The 22,502-nt window shown below is 44.4% G+C and overlaps 1 protein-coding gene across 1 annotated transcript in view; it reads right to left on the bottom strand.

Annotated features, from left to right (window-relative positions):
* ITGA2 (integrin subunit alpha 2) overlaps nt 1-22,502 on the bottom strand; it is a 133,697-nt gene that overhangs the window by 78,542 nt on the left and 32,653 nt on the right. The window contains exons 3-8 of the mRNA XM_038765572.1: nt 18,206-18,315; nt 14,231-14,322; nt 9,720-9,834; nt 9,164-9,291; nt 3,999-4,147; nt 229-379 (exon numbers count right to left, since the gene is read on the bottom strand). Coding sequence (XP_038621500.1) covers nt 229-379; nt 3,999-4,147; nt 9,164-9,291; nt 9,720-9,834; nt 14,231-14,322; nt 18,206-18,315 — 745 coding nt within the window. The remainder of the gene's footprint in view (nt 1-228; nt 380-3,998; nt 4,148-9,163; nt 9,292-9,719; nt 9,835-14,230; nt 14,323-18,205; nt 18,316-22,502) is intronic.

Genomic DNA, 22,502 nt, shown 5'->3' with positions numbered 1-22,502 from the left:
AATATGACTTACAGCTATGCCAAATCTGATGATGATGTCCTGTTTGCATTGACCAATTACCTTTTTCAAACTGTACTAAGCGCTTGAGAGTGCAATATAACACTGAATAGATACATTCCCTACCCACAATGAGCTCTCAACATACGGAGGAGACAGACATTAATAAGAATAAATAAATACTTCAAGATCCTTGATTCAGTGGAAGGGAACAAATCAAATATGACTCACAGCTATGCCAAATCTGATGATGTTGTCCTGTTCGCATTGACCGATCACCGTCTCCAACATGGAGCCGTCATGTGACTCCCCGTCTGTCACTACCACCATGACCTTGGTGGCGTGGGGACGCCCCCCAGAAGCCGGAGAAAATGCATGTTCTCTGCCAGGGCGAAAAGAAGACACATCATCATCATCATCAATCGTATTTATTGAGCGCTTACTGTGTGCAGAGCACTGTACTAAGCGCTTGGGAAGTACAAGGTGGCAACATATAGAGACAGTCCCTACCCAACAGTGGGCTCACAGTCTAAAAGCCACACAGCCGACCTTCAGACGCCTCCAAAGTCAGGGGTTCTAATTTGGCACAGAAATTGGGACTGGGTTGTGGAATCGGGTCAGAATCAAACAGGAAGCAGCGTTGGGACTCCTGGTTCTCCACTTTTCTGCTGTGTGACCTTGGATAAGTCACTTATCTCCTCTGTGCTTCAGTTTCCTCACCTGCTAAATGGGGATTCAAAACTTATTCTCCTGCCTACTTACTCTCTGAGCCCCAGGTGGGACGATGATCCTGTATCTACCCCAGCTTGGTGAAGTGTTTGGCTCACAGTAAACACTTAACAAATACTACAGTTCATTCATTCATTCATTCAATCGTATTTATTGAGCACTTACTGTGTGCAGAGCACCGTACTAAGCGCTTGGGAAGTACAAGTTGGCAACACATAGAGACAGTCCCTACCCAACAACAGGCTCACGGTCTAGAAGTTATTATTATAATACCATTGTAAACAGTAATCCTTTAATAATAATAATAATAATGGCATTTATTAAGCGCTTATTATGTGCAAAGCACTGTTCTAAACGCTGGGGAGGTTACAAAGTGATCAGGTTGTCCCATGGGAGGCTCACAGTCTTAATCCCTATTTTACAGACGAGGTGACTGAGGCCCAGAGAAGTGTAGTGACTTGCCCAAAGTCACGCAACTGACAATTGGCAGAGCTGGGATTTGAACCCGTGACCTCTGACTCCAAAGCCCATGCTCTTTCCACTGAGCCACACTGCTTCTCCAGAAATAAAGGGTAGTAGCAAGGTAATAGGTTAAACTTAATCACTTTAGATTCAACACTAACCTAGCTCCATGAATTTAGCTAAATCATTTTCTGGAACCTCCCAGGAGGAACAGCGGGAATTAGTGGAGAGAGCATGGAGTCAGAAGGGCCCATGTTCTAATCCCTGCTGGGTGACCTTGGGCAAGTCATTTAACTTATTTGTGCCTCATCTGTAAAGTGGGGATTAAGACTGTGAGCCCCACGTGGGACATGGAATGTGTCCAACCCGATTAGGTTACATTAGAGAAGCTTAGTGGAAATCAATCAATCATATTTATTGAGCACTTACTATGTGCAGAGCACTGTACTAAGCGCTTGGGAAGTACAAATTGGCAACATATAGAGACAGAAAGAGCATGGGCTTGGGAGTCAGAGGATGTGAGTTCTAATCCCGCCTCCACCACTTGTTTGCTGTGTGACTTTGGACAAGTCATTTAACTTCTCTGTGCCTCAGTTACCTCATCTGTAAAATGAGGAAAAAGTGTGAGCTCCACGTGGGACAACCTGATTACCCTGCACCTACCCCAGTGCTTAGAACAGTGCTTAGCACCTAGCAAGCACTTACAAATACCATAATAATAATAATAATAATGATTATTATTATTCCCTCAGTGCTTAGTACAGTGCCTGGCACATAGTGCGTGCTTAAAATACCATGAAAAATAATGAAATCATCATCATCAATCATATTTATTGAGCGCTTACTGTGTGCAGAGCACTGTACTAAGCGCTTGGGAAGTACAAGTTGGCAACATATAGAGACAGTCCCTACCCAACAGTGGGCTCACAGTCTGAAAGACTGTGAAATGAAATGAAGCTAACTGGAGATCAGATGAGCCTTAGTGTAAAATTTCCACTTTTCCATATAGGTAAATTAATTTTTAACTAAACAAATGTACGTGGAGGAAGGTTTCTTCATTTAAAGAGATGGGACTTTTTTCCTAGGTCCCTTTGAACATTTTGTTTTCAAATCAACATAGAATTCGCCAAATATATATTTGAAACCTCCAAAGGCCACTCTATCTAGTTTATTAACATATTATGAGTCCCAGCCCAAATTCACCAAATTCCTCCAAAATGGGATTGGTTCTGAATACTGCTAACTCACTTCAATTGTTGTTGTGGCTCAGTAGAAAGAGCATGGGCTTGGTCATGGGTTCTAATGCATTCATTCATTCAGTTGTATTTATTGAGTGCTCACTGTGCGCAGAGCACTGTACTAAGCGCTTGGGAAGTATAAGTCGGCAACATATAGAGAGAGTCCCTACCCAACAACGGGCTCACAGTCTAGAAGGGGGAGACAGACAACAAAACAAAGCATGGAGACAGGTGTCAAAAGTCAGAACAAATAGAATTATAGCTCTATGCACATCATTAACAAAATAAATAGAATAGTAAATATGTACTCCTGGCTCTGCCACTCGTCAGCTGTATGACTTAGGGTAAGTCACTTAACTTCTCTGTGCCTCAGTTCCCTCATCTATAAAATGGGGATTAAGACTGGGAGCCCCACATGGGACAACCTGATCACCTTTTATCCCCCCCCCCCAGTGCTTAGAACAGTGCTTGGCACATAGTAAGCGCTTAACAAATACCATCATTATTATTATTATCTAGCAAGGTTAAAACAGAATGGAGTTTAAATTGAAGTCTAATATAATTTAAGCCCTGGACAAAGGCATTAGTAAGGCTTGGTAAAAGCATAGAGGCAGCCCACTGTTGGGTAGGGACTGTCTCTATATGTTGCCAATTTGTACTTCCCAAGCGCTTAGTACAGTGCTCTGCACACAGTAAGCGCTCAATAAATACGATTGATGATGATGATGATGATGTTCTCGTTGGCATTGATGAATGGTTTAGGGTTTTATTCTCACTCCCTGCATTTGTCTCCCCCTTTTAGACCGTGAGCCCACTGTTGGGTAGGGACTGTCTCTATGTGTTGCCAATTTGTACTTCCCAAGCGCTTAGTACACTGCTCTGCACATAGTAAGCGCTCAATAAATACAATTGATTGATTGATTAAGTTCATGAAACTTCATTCATAATGTCTGTCTCCCCCTCTAGACTGCAAGCTCGTTATGGGTAGGGAGCGTGTGTGCTAAATCTCTACGGCGTGCTCTGCACATAATAAGCAGGTGATTGATCCCAAGCTGTACACCCCCTTTCCTAGCAAACCGGATTTATTCAGTTGTATTTACTGAGCACTTACTGTGTTTAGAGTACTGTACGAAGCACTTGGGAGAGTACGATGCAACAATAAACGATGAACATTCCCTACCCGCAATGAGTTTACAGTCTAGAGGAGGGAACACAGACATGAATAGAAATACATAAATGACAGGAATGTACCTAAGTGCTGCAGGGCTGGGAGGTGGGGGTGATGCAGATGGAGTGGGAAAAGAGGAAAGGGGGGCTTAGCCAGGGAAGGTCTCTTGGAGGAGATGGGCCTTTAAATTTAAATGATAGTCCTCTAGAATATAAATTCATTGTGGGCAGGAATCATGTCTGCCAACTCTGTTCTACTATACTCCCCCAAGCGCTTAGTACAGTACTCTGCACACAGCAAATGCTCAATAAATATCGCTGATTGATGATCCAAAAACAAATATTGCTACTTTTGCTTTTTCACCATTACCAATTCAGCCCGTTTCGTTTCACTGCTCACTTTACCTGGCAAACTGAATCGCCGCAAACGTATTTGTCAGACTTCCACCTTTCTGGGTCGTCCTGGAGGTTTCTCGGACCATTTCGTCTTTTGTTTTGAACGTGTTCATGTTGAACACGACTCTTGGGTCGTTGCCGTACTGAATTAAGCCCACCTGGAAAAAAGCGTGTTTATCAATTTAATTAATTCCATGTAAATTGAAGCCTGTCCTAAGGTCCCTTATTATTACTGGACCATTAGATTAAAAAGTCCCAAAAGCATTAGTATAAAAAGAATTGCAAACGTTAGAGGAAAATTTCTTTCCATTTATCCCTTCCTTTCCTAAGGCAGTCTTCGGAGTATAAATATTCTTGTTCTCTACTATTCATTCAATCGTATTTATTGAGCGCTTACTCTGTGCAGACCACTGTACTAAGCGCTTACTACTACTACTACTACTAATAATAATAATTACGGTATTTGTTAAGTGCTTACTATGTGCCGAGCACTGTTCTAAGCGCTGGGATAGATACAAGGTAATCAGGTTGTCTCACATGGGGCGCTCAGTCTTAATCCCCATTTTAAAAATGAGGTAAGTAAGGACAGAAGTGAAGTGAATTGCCTAAGGTCACATGGCAGGCAAGTTGCGGAGCAGGGATTAGAACCCACATCCTCTGACTCCCAATCCCGGGCTCTTTCCACTAAACTGTGCTACTATTTCCCTTATCCCTAATCTATTTCAGCTCCCTCCTTCCTCTCCACCTCCCCATCCCCCCCGCCCTACCTCCTTCCCCTCCCCACAGCACCTGTATGTATGTTTGTACAGATTTATTACTCTATTTTACTTGTACATATTTACTATTCTATTTATTTTATTTTGTTAATATGTTTTGTTTTGTTCTCTGTCTCCCCCTTCTAGACTGTGAGCCCATTGTTGGGACCGTCTCTATATGTTGCCAACTTGTACTTCCCAAGCAGTTAGTACAGTGCTCTGCACACAGTAAGCACTCAATAAATATGATTGAATGAATGAATGAATGAATCTCTGCCTCCCCTGTAATAATAATAATAATGATTGTGGTATTTATTAAGCGCTTACTGTGTGCCAGGCACTGTACTAAGTGCTGGTGTGGATACAAGCAAATCAGGTTGAACACAATCCCTTTCCTGTATGGGGGTCTCAGTCTCAATCCCCATTCTTCAGATGAGGCAAGTGAGGCCCAGAGAAGTGAAGTGACTTTCCCAAGGTCACACAAAGGACAAGTGGTGGAGCCGGAATTAGAATCCATGACCTTCTTAATCCCAGGCCTATGTTCTTTCCATGTCATACTGCTTCTCTGTAGACTGGAAACTCCTTGTGAGCTGGGATTGAATCTCCCAACACTGAGGTATTACACTTTTCCAAACGCTCAGTACAGTGTTCTGCAAACAGTAAGCGCTCAATAAATACGACTGACTGATTAAATATACCATTTTTCAGTTCACTGACTGACTGATCGATTGGTGGTAAGTGATAGATTTAGGAGAATCCAACTACTGTCTCAGATGAGAGAAACAGTGTGGCTCAGTGGAATGAGCCCGGGCTTTGGAGTCAGAGGTCACAGGTTCAAATCCCGGCTCGGCCAATTGTCAGCTGTGTGACTTTGGACAAGTCACTTCACGTCTCTGTGCCTCAGTTCCCTCATCTGTAAAATGGGGGTTAAGACTGCGAGCCCCCCGTGGGACAACCTAATCACCTTGTAACCTCCCCAGGGCTTAGAACAGTGCTTTGCACATAGTAAGCGCTTAATAAATGCCATTATTAATATTATTATGAGTTACCACGATGTAGTGGATAGAGCACAGATCTGAGAGTCAGAAGATTATGGATTCTAATCCCGGCTCTGCCGCTTGTCTGCTGGGTGACCTTGGGCAAATCATTTCACTTCCCTGGGCCTCAGTGACCTCATCTGTAAAATGGAGATGGAGACTGTGACCCCCACATGGGACAGGGACTGTGTCCAACCTGATTAGCTTGTATTCACCCAGCACATAGTATAGTGTCTGGCACATATAAGAGCTTAAGTAATGCCATCATTGTTGTTAGTTAATTTCCTCTTACTGCAAGAGTTAGTACAGTGCTTAGTACAGTGCTCTGCACACAGTAAGCGCTCAATAAATACGATTGATGATGATGATGAGTTTATGTACGGAACTGGGGATACAGGGAGTGGCTGTCTCTCTCCCTCTCTGCTTACCAAAGACAAAGCCCTGACTTCCCTCCTCCTCACCTCCCCATCACCCCCACTCCCTCCCTCTGCCCTACCCTTTTCCCCTCCCCACAGCACTTGGGTATATTTGTACATATTTATTACTCTATTTTATTAATGATATGTATATAGCTATAATTCTATTTATTCTGATAGCATTGACACCTGTCTACTTGTTTCGTTTTGTTGTCTGTCTCCCCCTTCTAGACTGTGAGCCCGTTGTGGGGTAGGGATTGTCTCTATCTGTTGTCGAACTGCACTTTCCAAGCACTTAGTACAGTGCTCTGCATTCATTCATTCAATCGTATTTATTGAGCGCTTACTGTGTGCAGAGCACTGTGCTTTTGAAGTACAAGTTGGCAACATATAGAGATGGTCCCTGCCCAACAGTGGGCTCACAGTCTCTGCACACAGTAAGCACTCAATAAATACAATTGAATGAATGAATGAAAAGGGATGAGAAGCAGGATGTTTCAAGGCACTCAGACATGACAAGCCTAAAAAAGTCTTTCCTTAGCAGGGTTTTATCTTTCAGCTCCGATTGTTGCTAATGTTGATTTGTTTCTGCCAAACCTTTCCCCTCATTTCTTCCCTTATGCGTCTTTCATTAATTCCCCCTCCCTCCCAGTTTGTTTTTTTCTGGCCAGGGACAGTGGCTGAATCAATATCCATGTACCCCTTTACCAGTGCACAAGGTTCTGCAAGAGGTAAATCTTCAAAAATATCAGAAATAACGACCAGAGTAGTAAAAACCTACCAAGTTATTCATTTTATGTTATCTACATTTTTGATGGATGGATTTAATCAACACCTAACATTTGCAAATAGGCATCGTTTTGGGTCTTGCTGCAGTGGTTAAGACTGTGAGCCCCATGTGGGACAACCTGATTACCTTGTATCTACTCCAGTGCTGAGAACAGTGTTTGGCACATAGTAAGCGCTTAAAAAATACCATCATTATTCATAGTGGTTTGAAAGATAATGTGCCTTCTCAAATGTGTATTCGTAAAAACCAGAGGGCACTGGGAAGGATGGGGCTTGGATTTTTCCCCTTTTTTTTAAGGTATCTTTTTATCGTCTGGTCTTTTTAAGAATGCAAGAACAAAATGCAATGGTTTCCTGTTCCAGACAAGGGTCTATCTAGCTCATCATTCCACAGTGACACTTAGATCTCTTTCAATCAATAAATTGAACACATTAAGCACTTACTCTGTGCAGAACACTGTACTAAGCACCTGCGAGAGGCTATCAGCAGGTAGCTGTCATTTGGGATCATTTTTCTACAAATGAATTTCCCTGTGACACTAACGCTCTTTTACCATGCCTAAGTATTCATATTTAAAAGTGCCTACTATTTGCAGATTACAGTACTAACACTTGAAAGAGTACAATAAAAGTGATTCATTGCTGAACGGCGGTAATCTCTACCTTGGGGGAATTGATAGTCTAATGTTGGGAGGTGCAGACACAAGCTGAGAAATTATAACGAGAAGCAGCATGGCTCAGTGGAAAGAGCACGGGCTTTGGAGTCAGAGGTCATGGGTTCGAATCCCGACTCCGCCACATGTCTGCTGTGTGATCTTGGGCAAGTCACTTAACTTCTCTGGGCCTCAGTTACCTCATCTGTAAAATGGGGATTAAGACTGCGAGCCCCACGTGGGACAACCTGATCACCCTGTATCCTCCCCAGCGCTTAGAACAGTGCTCTACACATAGTAAGCGCTTAATAAATGCCAATTATTATTATTATTATTATTATTATTAAAAATATTATTATTATTATTATTATTATTACCGAAACACAGATTGCGCTACGTAAATCTACTCTCCCCCTCTTCAAAGTACATTTCCTCCAAAAGGCCTTCCCTAACTGAGCCCTCCTTTCCTCTTCTCCCACTCCCTTCTGAGTCGCCCTGACTCGCTCCCTTTATTCATCTCATCCCCCCCAGCCCACAGCCCTTATGTCTACATCTGTCATTTATTTATTTATATTAATGTCTATCACCCCTTCCAGATGGTAAGTTTATTGTGGGCAGGGAATGCATCTGTTCATGCTCTATTGTATTATCCCAAATGGTACGGTGCCTTGCACACAGTAAACACTCAATAAATAGAAGCTGAGAAGCAGCGTTGCTCAGTGGAAAGAGCCCGGGCTTTGGAGTCAGAGGTCATGGGTTCAAATCCTGCCTCTGCCACTTGTCAGCTATGTGACTTTGGGCAAGTCTCTTACCTTCTCTGGGCCTCAGTTCCCTTATCTGTAAAATGGGGAGAGTAAGACTGTGAGCCCCCCGTGGGACAATATGATCACCTTGTAACCACCCCAGTGCTTAGAATAGTGCTTTGCACATAGTAAGCACTTAATAAATGCCATCATCATCATCAGTAAGTATGACTCCCTGCTAAATCTATCATTTTTCAGCTCACTCTCTCAGCTTAATGGGCTCTTTTCTGCATTTTGTCCCCGTCAGTCATTTTGCTACCTGGAAACCTGCAGGATTTCAGATTTCACCAGTCATGCCCACTTCTTGACTTGTTTTATGAGGATATTAAAAAAAAAAAAGTGGTCCTGGTATCTCTAACCGTGGGAGCAGCAGAGTTTACAATTCTCCACCCTGAAAAATAGCCATTTATGCCCGCATTTAGCTAGTTTATACCATGGCAAATACTCCCTCCACCCCAGGAATACCTTCCTCTTGAAGGTACTGGTTCATCACGTCAATTAGGAAATTAGATCCTAATTAATTAAGAAAGAGCAAAATTTCTGGGCTGGGGCCCTCAGCTCTATCTTCCAAAGCATTCTCTCTCTTCTACTGGGTAAGTGAAGTCTACTGACTCTTGAATATTCAGGCTACGAATGCAGTCAGTAACTCTGACAAGAGATTTTGTTCTTCTAAAAGCTCTTAGGAAGAAAGGGGTTATATTGTTGAAGCAAATGCTCTTACCTGTGTTTTTGTAGGGCCGATATCTAGACCTTGGACAAATTTTTCCAAGAAATTCTTCACTGCATTCCAAGGGTAAATACTATTGGACTCGTCACATACTACGACAACATCGATGAAGGAGGGGCAGTCTAGGACAGAAAAAGATGGAAAGAGACAAAAATGGAGTTGAACACATCTCCAGTTGAGCTAAAAATGCACCCCTGTGATTCCCCACCCTCCCACACTCACAGAGACGCAGAGACTCAGACTTCTCCATTTTCCAAGTTTTTTTTAATGGAATTAGTTAAGTGATTACTATATGCCAGATGTTGTTCTAAGCACTGGGGTAGATGTAAGCTTCTCAAGTTGGACAGTCTCTGTCCCACATGGTGCTCACAGTCTTATGCCCCATTTTATAGATGGGAGAACTGAGGCCCAGAGAAGTGACTTGCCCAAAGTCACACAACGGAAGCCACCAGGACCTTCTGATCAGAGGCCGGGCTCTATCCGCTAGGCAATACTGCTTCTCTCCCACTGCAAGGGGAGTTGGCTGGAGCGGTCCAAATGAATCCCTTACCTTCAATCGCTGGCGCAAAACTGTTCAGGAACTGGAATTTGGGGCTGACGTGAGAACAGATGCCCTTGGTGTAGTATTGGTTTCCACACTGCTGAGCCCAGAGAGGCCCACAGGTCTGCCAAAAGATGAGACATAGACATTTCAAATAATAATAATGGCATTTATTGAGTGCTTATTATGTGCAAAGCACTGTTCTAAGCTCTGGGGACGTTTTCAAGTCTTCTTTCAAGTGCTCTGGGTATAATAGTTTCTCAGTCATAGAAGACAATGATGCCGAATGAGCTTTCGTTTCCTACTAGTTGCTCTCGCTCTGAAAACCTTCCATTCAATCATATTTATTGAGCGCTTACAGTGTGCAGACTACTGTACTCAGCACTTGGGAGAGTACAGCGCGACAATAAACGGACACATTCCCTGTCCACAGCGAGGATTCGTTCGTTAACCAAGTTCCTGTCCCTGGATCATGGAAGCCGCATCGCCATTCTGGTTTTCCCTGGGTGGATTATTCACTCAGATTTGGGGGAAAGGGTGATGTCACTATATCAGCGTCAATATCAACCAAGCTCCTTCACGCAGCTGATTTTTCCCTCAGGCCTGGAATCTCGTCATCCTCCATAAACAGCAGATCAAAGCAAATGCTCTTACCTGTGTTTCTGTAGGGCCGATATCTAGACCTTGGACAAATTTTTCCAAGAAATTCTTCACTGCATTCCAAGGGTAAATACTCATTCTCTCCGCCTTCAAAGCCGTATTAAAATCGTATCTCCTCCAGGAAGCTTTCTTTGACTAAGCCCTCCTTTCCCTTCTGCATCACCTTTGCACTTGGGTCTGTTCCCTTTAATTACTTGATTTTTACCCGACTCTCATCCCCAGAGAAATTACATACATAACCTCTATTTATTTAGTGCCTGTCTCCCACTCTAGATTGTAAGCGTCTTGTGGTCAGGGATTGTGTCTACCAACCCCATTCTATTGTACTCTCCCAAATGCTTAGTACAGTGCTCTGCACACATTAAGTGCTGAGTAAATATCATGGCTTGAGTGATTGGTCCAGAACTGTTTGCTTGTTGTCATTATTATATTATGAAAATTATATTATAATGCATTGCTGTTATTACATTATTATTATTGTAATTGTGATATTTGTTAAGCACTTACTATGTGCCAAGCACTGTACTAAGCACTGGAGTGGAAACAAGCAAATCAGATTGGACACAGTCCCTGTCATTCATTCATTCATTCAATTGTATTTATTGAGCGCTTACTGTGTGCAGTGCACTGTAATAAGTGTTTAGAGAAGCAGCATGGCTCAGGGGAAAGAGCACGGGCTTTGGAGTTAGAGGTCATGGGTTCAAATCCTGGCTCTACCAACTGTGTGACTTTGGGCAACTCACTAAACTTCTCTATGCCTCAGTTCCCTCATATCTAAAATGGGGATTAAAAACTGTGAGCCCCCCATGGGACAACCTGATCACCTTGTAACTTCCCCAGCGCTTCGAACAGTGCTTTGCACATAGTAAGCACTTAACAAATACCATCATTATTATTACTATTGGAAAGTACAATTCAGCGACAGAGACAATCCCTACCCAACAACAAGCTCACAGTCTTAAAGGGGGAAGACAGACAACAAAACAAGTAGACAGGCATCAATAGCATCAAAACAGGGACATCAAAACTGTCCCACAAGGGATCACAGTCTTAATCCCCATTTTACAGATAAGGTAACTGGCACAGAAGTTAAATGACCTACTCAAGGTCATACGACAGACAAGTGCTGGGGCTTGGATTAGAACCCAGGTCCTTCTTACTCCCATGGCCATGCTCTATCCGCTAGGCCACTATCCACTAGGCTTTCTTTTCCTATATTCTCCTCTGTCAAAGGAATTTAATAATAATAATAATGATGGCATTTATTAAGCACTTACTATGTTCAAAGCACTGTTCTAAGCGCTGGGGAGGATACAACGTGATCAGGTTGTCCCAGGTGGGGCTCACAGTCTTAATCCCCATTTTACAGATGAGGTAACTGAGGCCCAGAGAAGTGAAGTGACTTGTCCGAAGTCACACAGCTGACAAGTGGCTGAGCTGGAATTTGAATCCATGACCTCTGACTCCTAAGCCCGGGCTCTTTCCACTGAGCCACGCTGCTTCTCTTTGCACCCATATCCACTCCCCAATTAAAACCCAAACTCAACTGGGTCTAAAAATCGAACTTGAGAATCCAGCTCCACTCCCAACCCCCTCCTGCCCCTTCTCTTACTCAGAGAAGGCCACGTAGCACATCTCCTCCCAGCTATGAATTCTCCTAAGAAGAGGGAAATCTTCAAGATTCCCCTGAACTGTAAGATCTTTGTGGGCAGGGAATGTGTCTGTTATAACTAATAGTGTACTCTCCCAAGCGCTTAGTACAGTGCTGTAATAATTGCGGCACTTGTTAAGCTCTTACTATGTGCCAGGCACTGTACTAAGCTCTGGGGCGGACACAAGTAAATCACGTTGGACACAGCCGCTGTCCCGCATGGGGTTCACAGTCTGAATCCCCATTTTACAGATGAGGGAACGAGGCCATACTGCTTCTTGTGCTGTACATAGTAAGCGCTCAATAAATAGGACTGACTGACTTCCAGCCCTGCAGAGACAAATGAGGCCACTCAATGAGAAACTTTCCAGCCAGCTGACTGGGTTATGTCAAATGGTTGCCTTGCTGAGTTCGTGGCAGACATAATAATAATAATGATGGCTTTTGCTAAGCACCTACTATGTGCAAAGCACTGTTCTAAGCGCTGGGGGGGATACAAGGTGATCAGGTTGTCCCACGGGGGGCTCACAGTCTTAATCCCCATTTGACAGATGAGGTGACTGAGGCACAGAGAAGTGAAGTGACTTGCCCAAGGTCACATAGCAGATATGTGGCAGAGCCGGGATTAGAACCCATGACCTCTGACTCCCAAGCCCGGGCTGTTTCCACTGAGCCACGCGGCTTCCCCTGGGGCTACAGCTCGAAGCTACGGGCAGGGAGACAGGAAGATTTAAAAAGTACTGTTTGGCACTTACTATCATCATGGCTGATAATAATAATTCTATTTATTTTATTAATGATGTGTATTTATCTGTAATTCTATTTATTTATAATGATGGTACTGATGCCTGTTTACTTGTTTTGATGTCTGTCTCCCACCTTCCAGACTGTGAACCCGTTGTGGACAGGGATTGTCTCTGTTGCTGAATTGCACTGCCCAAGCGCTTAGTACAGTGCTTAATAAATATGATTGAATGAATAATAATAATCATAATAGTAGAAATAATAGTAGTACTTGTTCAACACTTACTATGTGTCTGGCATGGTACTAAGCGCTGGAGTGGATACAAGCTAACCAAGTTGGACACAGTCCCTATCTCCATTTTACATATGATTTTACCATTTTATTTTGTTAATATGTTTGGTTTTGTTCTCTGTCTCCCCCTTCTAGGCTGTGAGCCCACTGTTGGGTAGGGACTGTCTCTATATGTTGCCAACTTGTACTTCCTAAGCGCTTAGTACAGTGCTCTGCACACAGTAAGCGCTCAATAAATACAATTGATTAATTGATATGAGGCACAAAGAAGTGAATAGACTTGCCCAAGGTCACACAGCAGATAAGTGATGGAGTCAGGATTAGAACCTAGGCCCTTAAACTTGAAAGTATTTTAGAGGTTCAAAACTACTGGGCTTCTAGTCGACCCAAATACTGAAGGGTATGAATCAATTTCAAAATAATGGCTTGCTGGCAGAGATTGTTGTGAGATCAAATGAAAATGTTTTACTGATGTGAATGTCAAGTGAACAGGAGTCATTTGAATCCAGCTCGACTTGATCTTACTGAGGAGAAAAATCATTCTTTCCAGTTGATAATTAATCAACTGCAGATGCCAGACAATTAAAATAACTAATTATTAACACTGGCTTGGGGAAAAAACCCAAAAAAAGCAAAAAAACAGTGAGTTCACCAGTTATGCTTCTCTGCAATTTGCTTCTCTGCAATTGTTACGGGTGAAATCACAAGTCCAGGAGCTCTCCCCTGATTAATTTCTAATCTCCCCACTTTATATTCCCAACTGCCATTTCACCACTTCCTCAGCACCTAATCATGATCATTAATAATCATAATTGTTGTATTTGGTAAGCGCAAACGTGCCAAGAACTGTACTGAGTTATTGCGCAGCTACCAGGTAAGCAGAGAAGATGAATGACTTTCCCAAGGTCACACAGCAGACAAGTGACGGAGCCAACATTAGAACCCATGTCCTTCCAACTCCCAGGCCTGTGCTCTTCGCTAGGCCAAACTTCTTCTCTAATGGTATGCAACCAAGTAAAATTCCTCTGGGGGAATTGTACAGCTAATTGAAGTTGTGTGGAGTGTCTCACACACATACACGTACACACACAGAGGACACACAGTGCAAGAGCTCCCACCTCACAAGGAAGGCCCCTGATAGCTAAGGAGAAGACATTCCTTTCTGACACTCACCAAAAACCCCCCAGTTCCATCGTTTCTTGTGAGCGTCAACCCGAGGCTCATGTTTGTCTTTATCTCCGAAACGTCCGGAATGCTTGTCGACGCTTTGAGAAGGAAAAGGAAACGCAAGAGTTATCAGATGGTCCTCATCGGTCGCTAAAGCCGGATTCCCAACAGGGCAACGTTCATTCCCCGGACGCAAATCCAGGAAGCCATGACTTGGTTTCCAGAGACGACACCGCTGACAGTGCAGTTCTGGCCCGCGTGTGGATGGGAGACAGATCCACCAGAAAGATGGTGATCCGTCCATTAGTAGTATTTATTGAGTGCTTAATGTATGTGGAGCAACTGCACTAAGCGCTTGGGAAAGTACAGAGTTGTTAGACACGTTCCCTGCCCGCAACGCGTTTACAGTCAAGAAGAGTCCATTCCACTCCCTTCTGTGTTGCCCTGACTTGCTCCCTTTATTCATTCATTCTTTCATTCCATCGTATTTACTGAGCGCTTACTGTGTGCAGAGCACTGTACTAAGTACTTGGAAAGTCATGACTTAGTGGACAGGGCACAGGCTAGTGAGTCAGAGGTCATGGGTTCTAATCCTGGCTCCGCCACTCTCCAGCTGTGTGACTTTGGGCAAGACATTTCACTTCTTGGTGCCTCAGTTACCTTATGTGTAAAATGGGGATTAAGGCTGTGAGCCCCAGGTGGGGCAATCTCATAACCTTGTATCCATCCCAGTGCTTAGAACAGTGCTTGGCACATAGTGAGCGCTTAACAAATGCCATTATTATTATTATTAACAAATACCATCACTTTATTATTCTTATTAAAGTACAATTCAGCAATAAAGAGAGACAATCCCTGCCCACAATGGGTTTATTCATCCCCACAGCCCAGCCCCACAGCACTAATGCCCATATCTGTAATTTATTTATATTAACGTCTGTCTCCCACTCTAAACTGTAAGCTTGTTGTGGGAAGGGAATATGTCTATTGTATTGTTATATTGTCCTCTCCCAAGCACTTAGTACAGCACTCTGCGCACAGTAAGCACTCAATAAACACGGTTGACTGTCTGACACCCGTGGGTTGGGATTGGAAGAAAAGCCATTAGCTTGTCCTGTGGGATTTTGGGGGGCTGCTCACCTTATCCAGCCCCTCTTGGGAAGGGGGCTGGGGGAGAAGATGAGGCTAATAGTTCCTCCTGCTTATGGCTGTCATCCAGACAGCCTCACTGAGCCACATTTCTTTTCATCATCCATTCTTCATTGTGATGTGTCTTGTGTGTCCTTCTCTCCACTCTGTAGCTGTCTCTACTTGTTCACTTCTCCAACTGCGTGCTCCACTCCTGAACGTGTGTGTGTGTGTGTGTGTCTATTGTCTATCAGCCTCCTTGCTGACCCCCCTTCCTCCTGTCTGTGCCCTTTCCAGTCTATACTTCATTCTGCTGCTATTGATGCCTGCCTACTTGTTTTGTTGTCTGTCTCCCCGCTTTTAGACTGTGAGCCCATTGTTGGGTAGGGCTTGTCTGTATCTGTTGCCGAATTGTACTTTCCAAGTGCTTAGTACAGTGCTCTGTACACGGTAAGCACTCAATAAATACGATGAATGAATGAATGAATGAATGCTGCCCGGATCCTTTTTCTACAGAATTGTTCAAGTCCATGTTTGCCCACTCTTCAAGAACCTCCAGTGGTTTCCCATCCACCTCCACAACAAACACTGACTCCTTCATATCAGCTTTAAAGCAGTCAATCACCTTGTCCCCTCCTACCTCACCTCACTACCCTCCTAGTACAATCCAGTCCACCCATTTCAGTCAACTTAACACCAGCCTTCTCATTGTACCTCAGTCTTTTCTATCTCACTGCCGACCTCTCGCCCACAGCTCGCCTATGGCCTGGAATGCCCTCTCTCTTCATATCCGACAGACAATTACTCTCCCCCTCGTTAAAAGCCTTATTGAAGGCTCATCTCCTCCAAGAGGACTTCCCTCATTTCCTCTTTTCCCACTCCCTTCTGTGTTCTTCTGAATTGCTCCCCTAATCCCCACTCCCAGCCCCAAAACACTTAAGTTTATACCTGTCATTTATTTATTTATATTAATGTCTGTCTCCCCCTCTAGCCTGTGAGATCTTCGTGGGCACGGAACGTGTCTGTTATACTGACAGACCCCTCACAACCCCTCACATCCAATCCGTCACCAAAACCTGCCGGTCTCACCTCCACGACATTACCAAGAATCTGTCCTTTCCTCTCCATCCAAACCGCTACCCAGCTCGTTCAGTCTCTCATCCTATCCCAACTGGATTACTGCATCAGCCTCCTCTGTGACCTCCCATCCTCCTTTCTCTCCCCACTTCAGTCTATACTTCACGCTGCTGCCCGGATCATCTCTGTGCAGAAACGCTCTGGGCATGTTAGTCCCCTCCTCAAAAATCTCCAGTGGCTACCAGTCAACCTACGCATCAGGCAAAAACGCCTCACTCTCGGCTTCAAGGCTGTCCATCCCCTTGCCCCCTCCTACCTCACCTCCCTTCTTTCCTTCTCCAGCCCAGCCGGCACCGTCCGCTCCTCGGCCGCCGCTAACCTCCTCACTGGGCCTCGCTCTCGCCTGTCCTGCCATCGACCCCCGGCCCACATCCTACCTCTGGCCTGGAATGCCCTCCCTCCTCACATCTGCCAAGCTGGCTCTCTTCCTCCCTTCAAAGCCCTACTGAGAGCTCACCTCCTCCAGGAGGCCTTCCCAGACTGAGCCCCCTCCTTCCTCTCCCCTTCCTCCCTTTCCCTATCCCCCCTGCCTTGCCTCCTTCCCCTCCCCACAGCACCTGTATATATGTTTGTACAGATTTATTACTCTATTTATTTTACTTGTACATATTTACTATTCTATTTATTTTATTTTGTTAATATGTTTTGTTTTGTTGTCTGTCTCCCCCTTCTAGACTGTGAGCCCGTTGTGGGGTAGGGACCATCTCTATATGCTACCACCAACTTGTACTTCCCAAGCACTTAGTACAGTGCTGTGCACACAGTAAGCGCTCAATAAATATGATTGAATGAATGAATGAATATTATTACATTGTACCCTCCCAATCTCTTTGTACAGTGCGCTGCACACATTAAGCGCTTAATAAATATTATTGATTGATTGATTGTGTCTATCATTTTCCCCCACAACTCCCTCTCCCCATTCTGCTTGAACACAAACTGGCTATTGTCTTAAGCGCTCCAAAGCCTTGTGAAACCACAAGGAAGCAGGAAAGGGCTTAAATATGTGTGCTTGGTGTTTAAGCCTGAAATGCAAGATTCTGACAAATCTAACAGATCGTCCCTGTTTATGCCTGAGGAAATGGGTCCAGAGGTATCTGGGGACACAGGAGAGCAAAATGACGGATGAGGGAGACTACAAGCTTCCTCACCGGAGAACCGCCAGAGACCAGAAGGCAAGGACATGTTCATCCTCGGGTTTAAGCTGCTCACCGAGGCTACAGACAGTCGTCTCGATCTGAAAAACCCAGTTCCAAAATACCAAACTTCCACACCCAGGAAGAGCTGGCAGGATCCAACTCGTTCTGTGGGGAATGTGATAGAAGTTGACGTCTGGAAGTTCGGCTTTTACGCATTTGCTGCCTTTGGCTGTCCCCCTTCCTTTGCCACTTGGACTGTGGTTTCCGCCACCCTAATTCACCAGTTAGTCGTTGACAGAAAACTCCAGAGGCCTGCACACATCCTGGAAGTGGAGAGCTACAGTTTTCAGTCCAACGACACCCTTACCTTCATTGCTCCAAACACACACACGATTTAGGAAGCGGAGAGCCACAGACTCCCAGGGGAATAAGACAAGCGCGGATGACCCAGTTTTCTACCCGAACATGTCTCTACCTGCACTCTCAGTAGATTGAGAGATATTCCGCTTGCCAGGTTGAAGCTCACCTAAACGTAAATTCCGCCTTTACACTGGTCCCAGTACCCAACACCACTTACCGTGCAAATTGAGTTTCTCGCAGGTGACGTGTGGCAAGTCAACAGGGCATTTGTAGATATCTCCCATTCTGTTCTTTGGAAAACCACTCCAGGGAGAGCCAACAAGTAGCCTGAAAACAAAATAAATTCATTCATTCAGTGGTATTTACTGAGCGCTTACTGTGTGCAGAGCACTATACTGTAGAGAAGCAGTTTGGCTCAGTGGAAAGAGCCCGGGCTTTGGAGTCAAAGGTCATGGGTTCAAATCCTGACTCCGCCACTTGTTGGCTGTGTGACTTTGGGCAAGTCACAACTTCTCTCTGCCTCAGTTACCTCATCTGTAAAATAGGGATGAAGACTGTGAGCCCCCAGTGGGACAACCTGATCACCTTGTAACCTCCCCAGTGCTTAGAACAGTGCTTTGCACATAGTAAGCGCTTAATAAATGCCATTATTATTATTATTATTAAATTTGTTAAGCACATTATTATGTTCCTGGCATCATACCAAGTGCTGGGTTAGATCAGGTTGAATCCAGTCCCTTTCCCACATGGGGCTCATACTCTTAATTCCCGTTTTCCAGATGAGGTAAATGAGGTAAATAGATAGCTGACAGCATCTGGATCACCCCAACTAAGCTAGAGTTACTGGCCTACTTTGCTTCTAAAAAAAAAAAAAAAATTGGCAGGCTTGCGGTCCTATAATAGTAACTGTGGTAATTTGTTCAGCGCTCACTATGTTCCAAGCATTGGCCTTGGTGCTGGAGTAGATAACAGCATGGCTCAGTGGAAAGAGCCCAGGCTTGGGAGTTAGAGGTCATGGGTTCTAATCTCTGCTCCGCCACTTGTCTGTTATGTGACTTTGGGCAAGTCACTTAACTGCTCTGGGCCTCAGTGACCTCATCTGTAAAATGGGGATGAAGACTGTGAGTCCCATGTGGGACAACCTGATTACCTTGTATCTACCCAGTGCTTAGAACAGTGCTTTGCATATAGTAAGCGCTTAACAAATGGCATCATTATTATTATTATTACCCCAGTGCTTAGAACAGTGCTTGGCACATAGTAAGCACTTAACCAATATCAACCTTATTATACAATCAAGCTGATCAAACAATCTCCATTCCATAAAGGAGGTAATGAACTTCATTTTACTGATAATAATAATACTTATTAAGCACTTACTTCGTGCCAAGCACTGTTTTAAGCACTGGGTTAGATACAAGTTGATCAGGTTGGACACAGTCTCTGTCCAACATGAGGTTCCCACTCTTCATCCCCATTTTACAGATGAGGAAACTGAGGCCCAGAAGTGACTTGCCCAAGGTCACGCTGCGGACATGTGGCAGAGCTGGAATCGGCCCCCAGGTCTTTCTGACTTCCAAGCCTGTGTTCCATCCACTAAGCTATGCTGCTTCCCTACTACTAATACTAATAATAATGATGGCATTTATTAAGTGCTTACTATGTGCAAAGCATTGTGGACACAGTCCCCGTCCCACATGGGGCTCACACTTGTAATCCCTTTTTTACAGATGAGGAAACTGAGGCAAAGGGAGGTTAAAAAGTAACCTGACCCAAGTCATCCAGAAAATGGTGGAGCCGGGATTAGACTCCGTGGTCACTGTGGACAGAGAAAGTGTCTACAAACTCTGTCAAAGTGTACTCTCCCAAGCGCTTAGTTCAGTGCTCTGCACGCAGTAAGCTCAATAAATACGATTGATCGATTGATGGATTGATTTCCACTAGGCCTGCTCTCAGCGGAGAACATATTAGGTGGGCAGTAGGCTGAGAAAGTCATCTGTCAGTCAGTCATTTGTATTTATTGAGCACTTACTGTGTGCAGAACACTGTACTAAGCGCTGGGGAGTACAATACAACAATATAACAGATATTCCCTGCCCTCAGAGAGCTTAGAGGCAAGTAGGGGAGAAAGACATTAATAAAAATAAATAATTTACAGATATGGGCATAAGTGCTGTGGGGGTCTGACCTGTCATTCATTCATTCAGTTGTAGTTATTGAGTGCTTACTGTGTGCAGAGCACTGTGCTAAGCGCTTGGGAGGGTACACTACAACAATGAACAGATACACTCCCTGCCCACAATGAGCTTACATTTTAGAGCTTAGTCTGTCCCTTCCCAGCCCAAGCCTTACATCACCTGGCTCATCCCCAAGAGAAGCAGCCTGGCCTAGTGGATACAGCATGGGCCTGGAATAATGATAATAATAATAATAATAATAATAATAATAATGGTATTTGTTAAGGGCTTACTATATAAAGCTATATACTATATACTATACTATAGAATACAGTGTACTATATGAACACTGTTCTAAGCGCTGGGGGGGATACAAGGTGATCAGGTTGTCCCACGTGGGGCGCACAGTCTTAAATCCCATTTTACAGATGAGGAAACAGAGGCACAGAGAAGTTAAGTGACTTCCCCAAGGTCACACAGCTGACAGGTGGTATAGCCGGGATTCGAAACCATGACCTCTGACTCCCAAGCCCGGGCTCTTTCCACTGAGCCATGCTGCTTCTCTAGAAGTCTTCGGACTTCTGGATGTCCAAAGGACCCGAGTTCTAATCCCAGCTCCACCACCCGTCTGCTGTGTGACCTTGGACAAGTCACTTCGCTTCTAGGGGGCTTCAGTTCCCTCATTTCTAAAATGAGGATTAAGACTGTGAGCCCCATGGGGGACAGGGACCGTGCAAAACCTGATTAACTTGAATCTACCCCAGCAATTAGGACAGTTCCTGGCACTACAGTAAGAGCTTAACAAATACCATTAAAAAAACCAAAGTTATACTACTTGGCCCCGGGTGAACTTGCTCCCATCCCTTTTCTGGTTAATAATTAATAATTTTCCATTCAATGAGCACTGTTTACCTTCACCCTCCATGGCTTTGTGGCTCCCCATATCTATTTCCGGGCAACTTTCATTCAGAGATGCAGTGTTACAAAGAAAATCCCAGCTCAAGAGAACCCAGAGAAGGATGATTCATTCTTTCGTTCATTCATCTTTTCAATCACATTTATTGAGCGCTTCCTGTGTGTGACACACTGTCCTATGCGCCTGGGAAAGTACAGTGTAACAATAAACGGACCCCTTCCCTGCCCACAATTAGTTTACAGTCTAGAGGGGAAACAGGCATGAATATGAAATAAATCAATTACAGCTAGGGACATAATCAGAGAGGTAGCTGGGGGAATCACAGCGTGGATCAGTGGAAAGAGCCCGGGCTTTGGAGTCAGAGGTCATGGGTTCAAATTCCGGCTCCATCAGTTGTCAGCTGTGTGACTTTGAGCAAGTCACTTCACTTCTTTGTGCCTCAGTTACCTCATCTGCAAAATGGGGATTCTAGACTGCGGGCCCGCTGTTGGGTAGGGTCCGTCTCTATATGTTGCCAACTTGTACTTTTCAAGCGCTTAGTACAGTGCTCAGCACACAATAAGCGCTCAATAAATATGATTGAATGAATGATTAAGCCTGTGAGCCCCCCCGTGGGACAACCTGATCACCTTGTAACCTCTCCAGTGCTTAAAACGGTGCTTAGCACATAGTAAGTATTTAACAAATGCTATTATTAATTAACTCATTCTGAGGGCTGTATGGATGTTCACCTTTGGTCACCACACAGTTTACCAAAGCCCTGCTGAAAGCCCTTTTAGACTGTGAGCCCACTGTTGGGTAGGGACTGTCTCTATATGTTGCCAATTTGTACTTCCCAAGCGCTTAGTACAGTGCTCTGCACAGAGTAAGCGCTCAATAAATACGATTGATGATGCTGTAAACAGTCTCACGAGGGGCTCACGGTCTTAATCCCCATTTCACAGACAAGGTAACTGAGGCACAGAAGTGAACTGACTTGCCCGAGCTCACGCAGCCTGTAAGTGGCTGAGCCGGGATTAGAACTGATAACCTGCCAGGCCCATGCTCTATTTACTAGACATGCTGCTTCTACTCAGCACTTAGTACAGTGCCTGACACATCATCATCATCATCAATCGTATTTATTGAGCGCTTACTGTGTGCAGAGCACTGTACTAAGCGCTTGGGAAGTACAAGTTGGCAACATATAGAGACAGTCCCTACCCAACAGTGGGCTCACAGTCTAGAAGGGGGAGACAGAGAACAAAACCAAGCATACTAACAAAATAAATAGAGTAGATATGTACAAGTAAAATAAGTAAATAGAGTAACAAATATGTACAAACATATATACATATATACAGGTGCAGTGAGGAAGGGAAGGAGGTAAGATGGGGGGATGGAGAGGGGGACAAGGGGGAGAGGAAGGAAGGGGCTCAGTC

The sequence above is a fragment of the Tachyglossus aculeatus genome, chromosome 23 (genome assembly GCF_015852505.1).
Source record: "Tachyglossus aculeatus isolate mTacAcu1 chromosome 23, mTacAcu1.pri, whole genome shotgun sequence".
NCBI lineage: Eukaryota > Metazoa > Chordata > Mammalia > Monotremata > Tachyglossidae > Tachyglossus > Tachyglossus aculeatus.
This window is presented reverse-complemented; position numbering and strand designations above follow the sequence as displayed.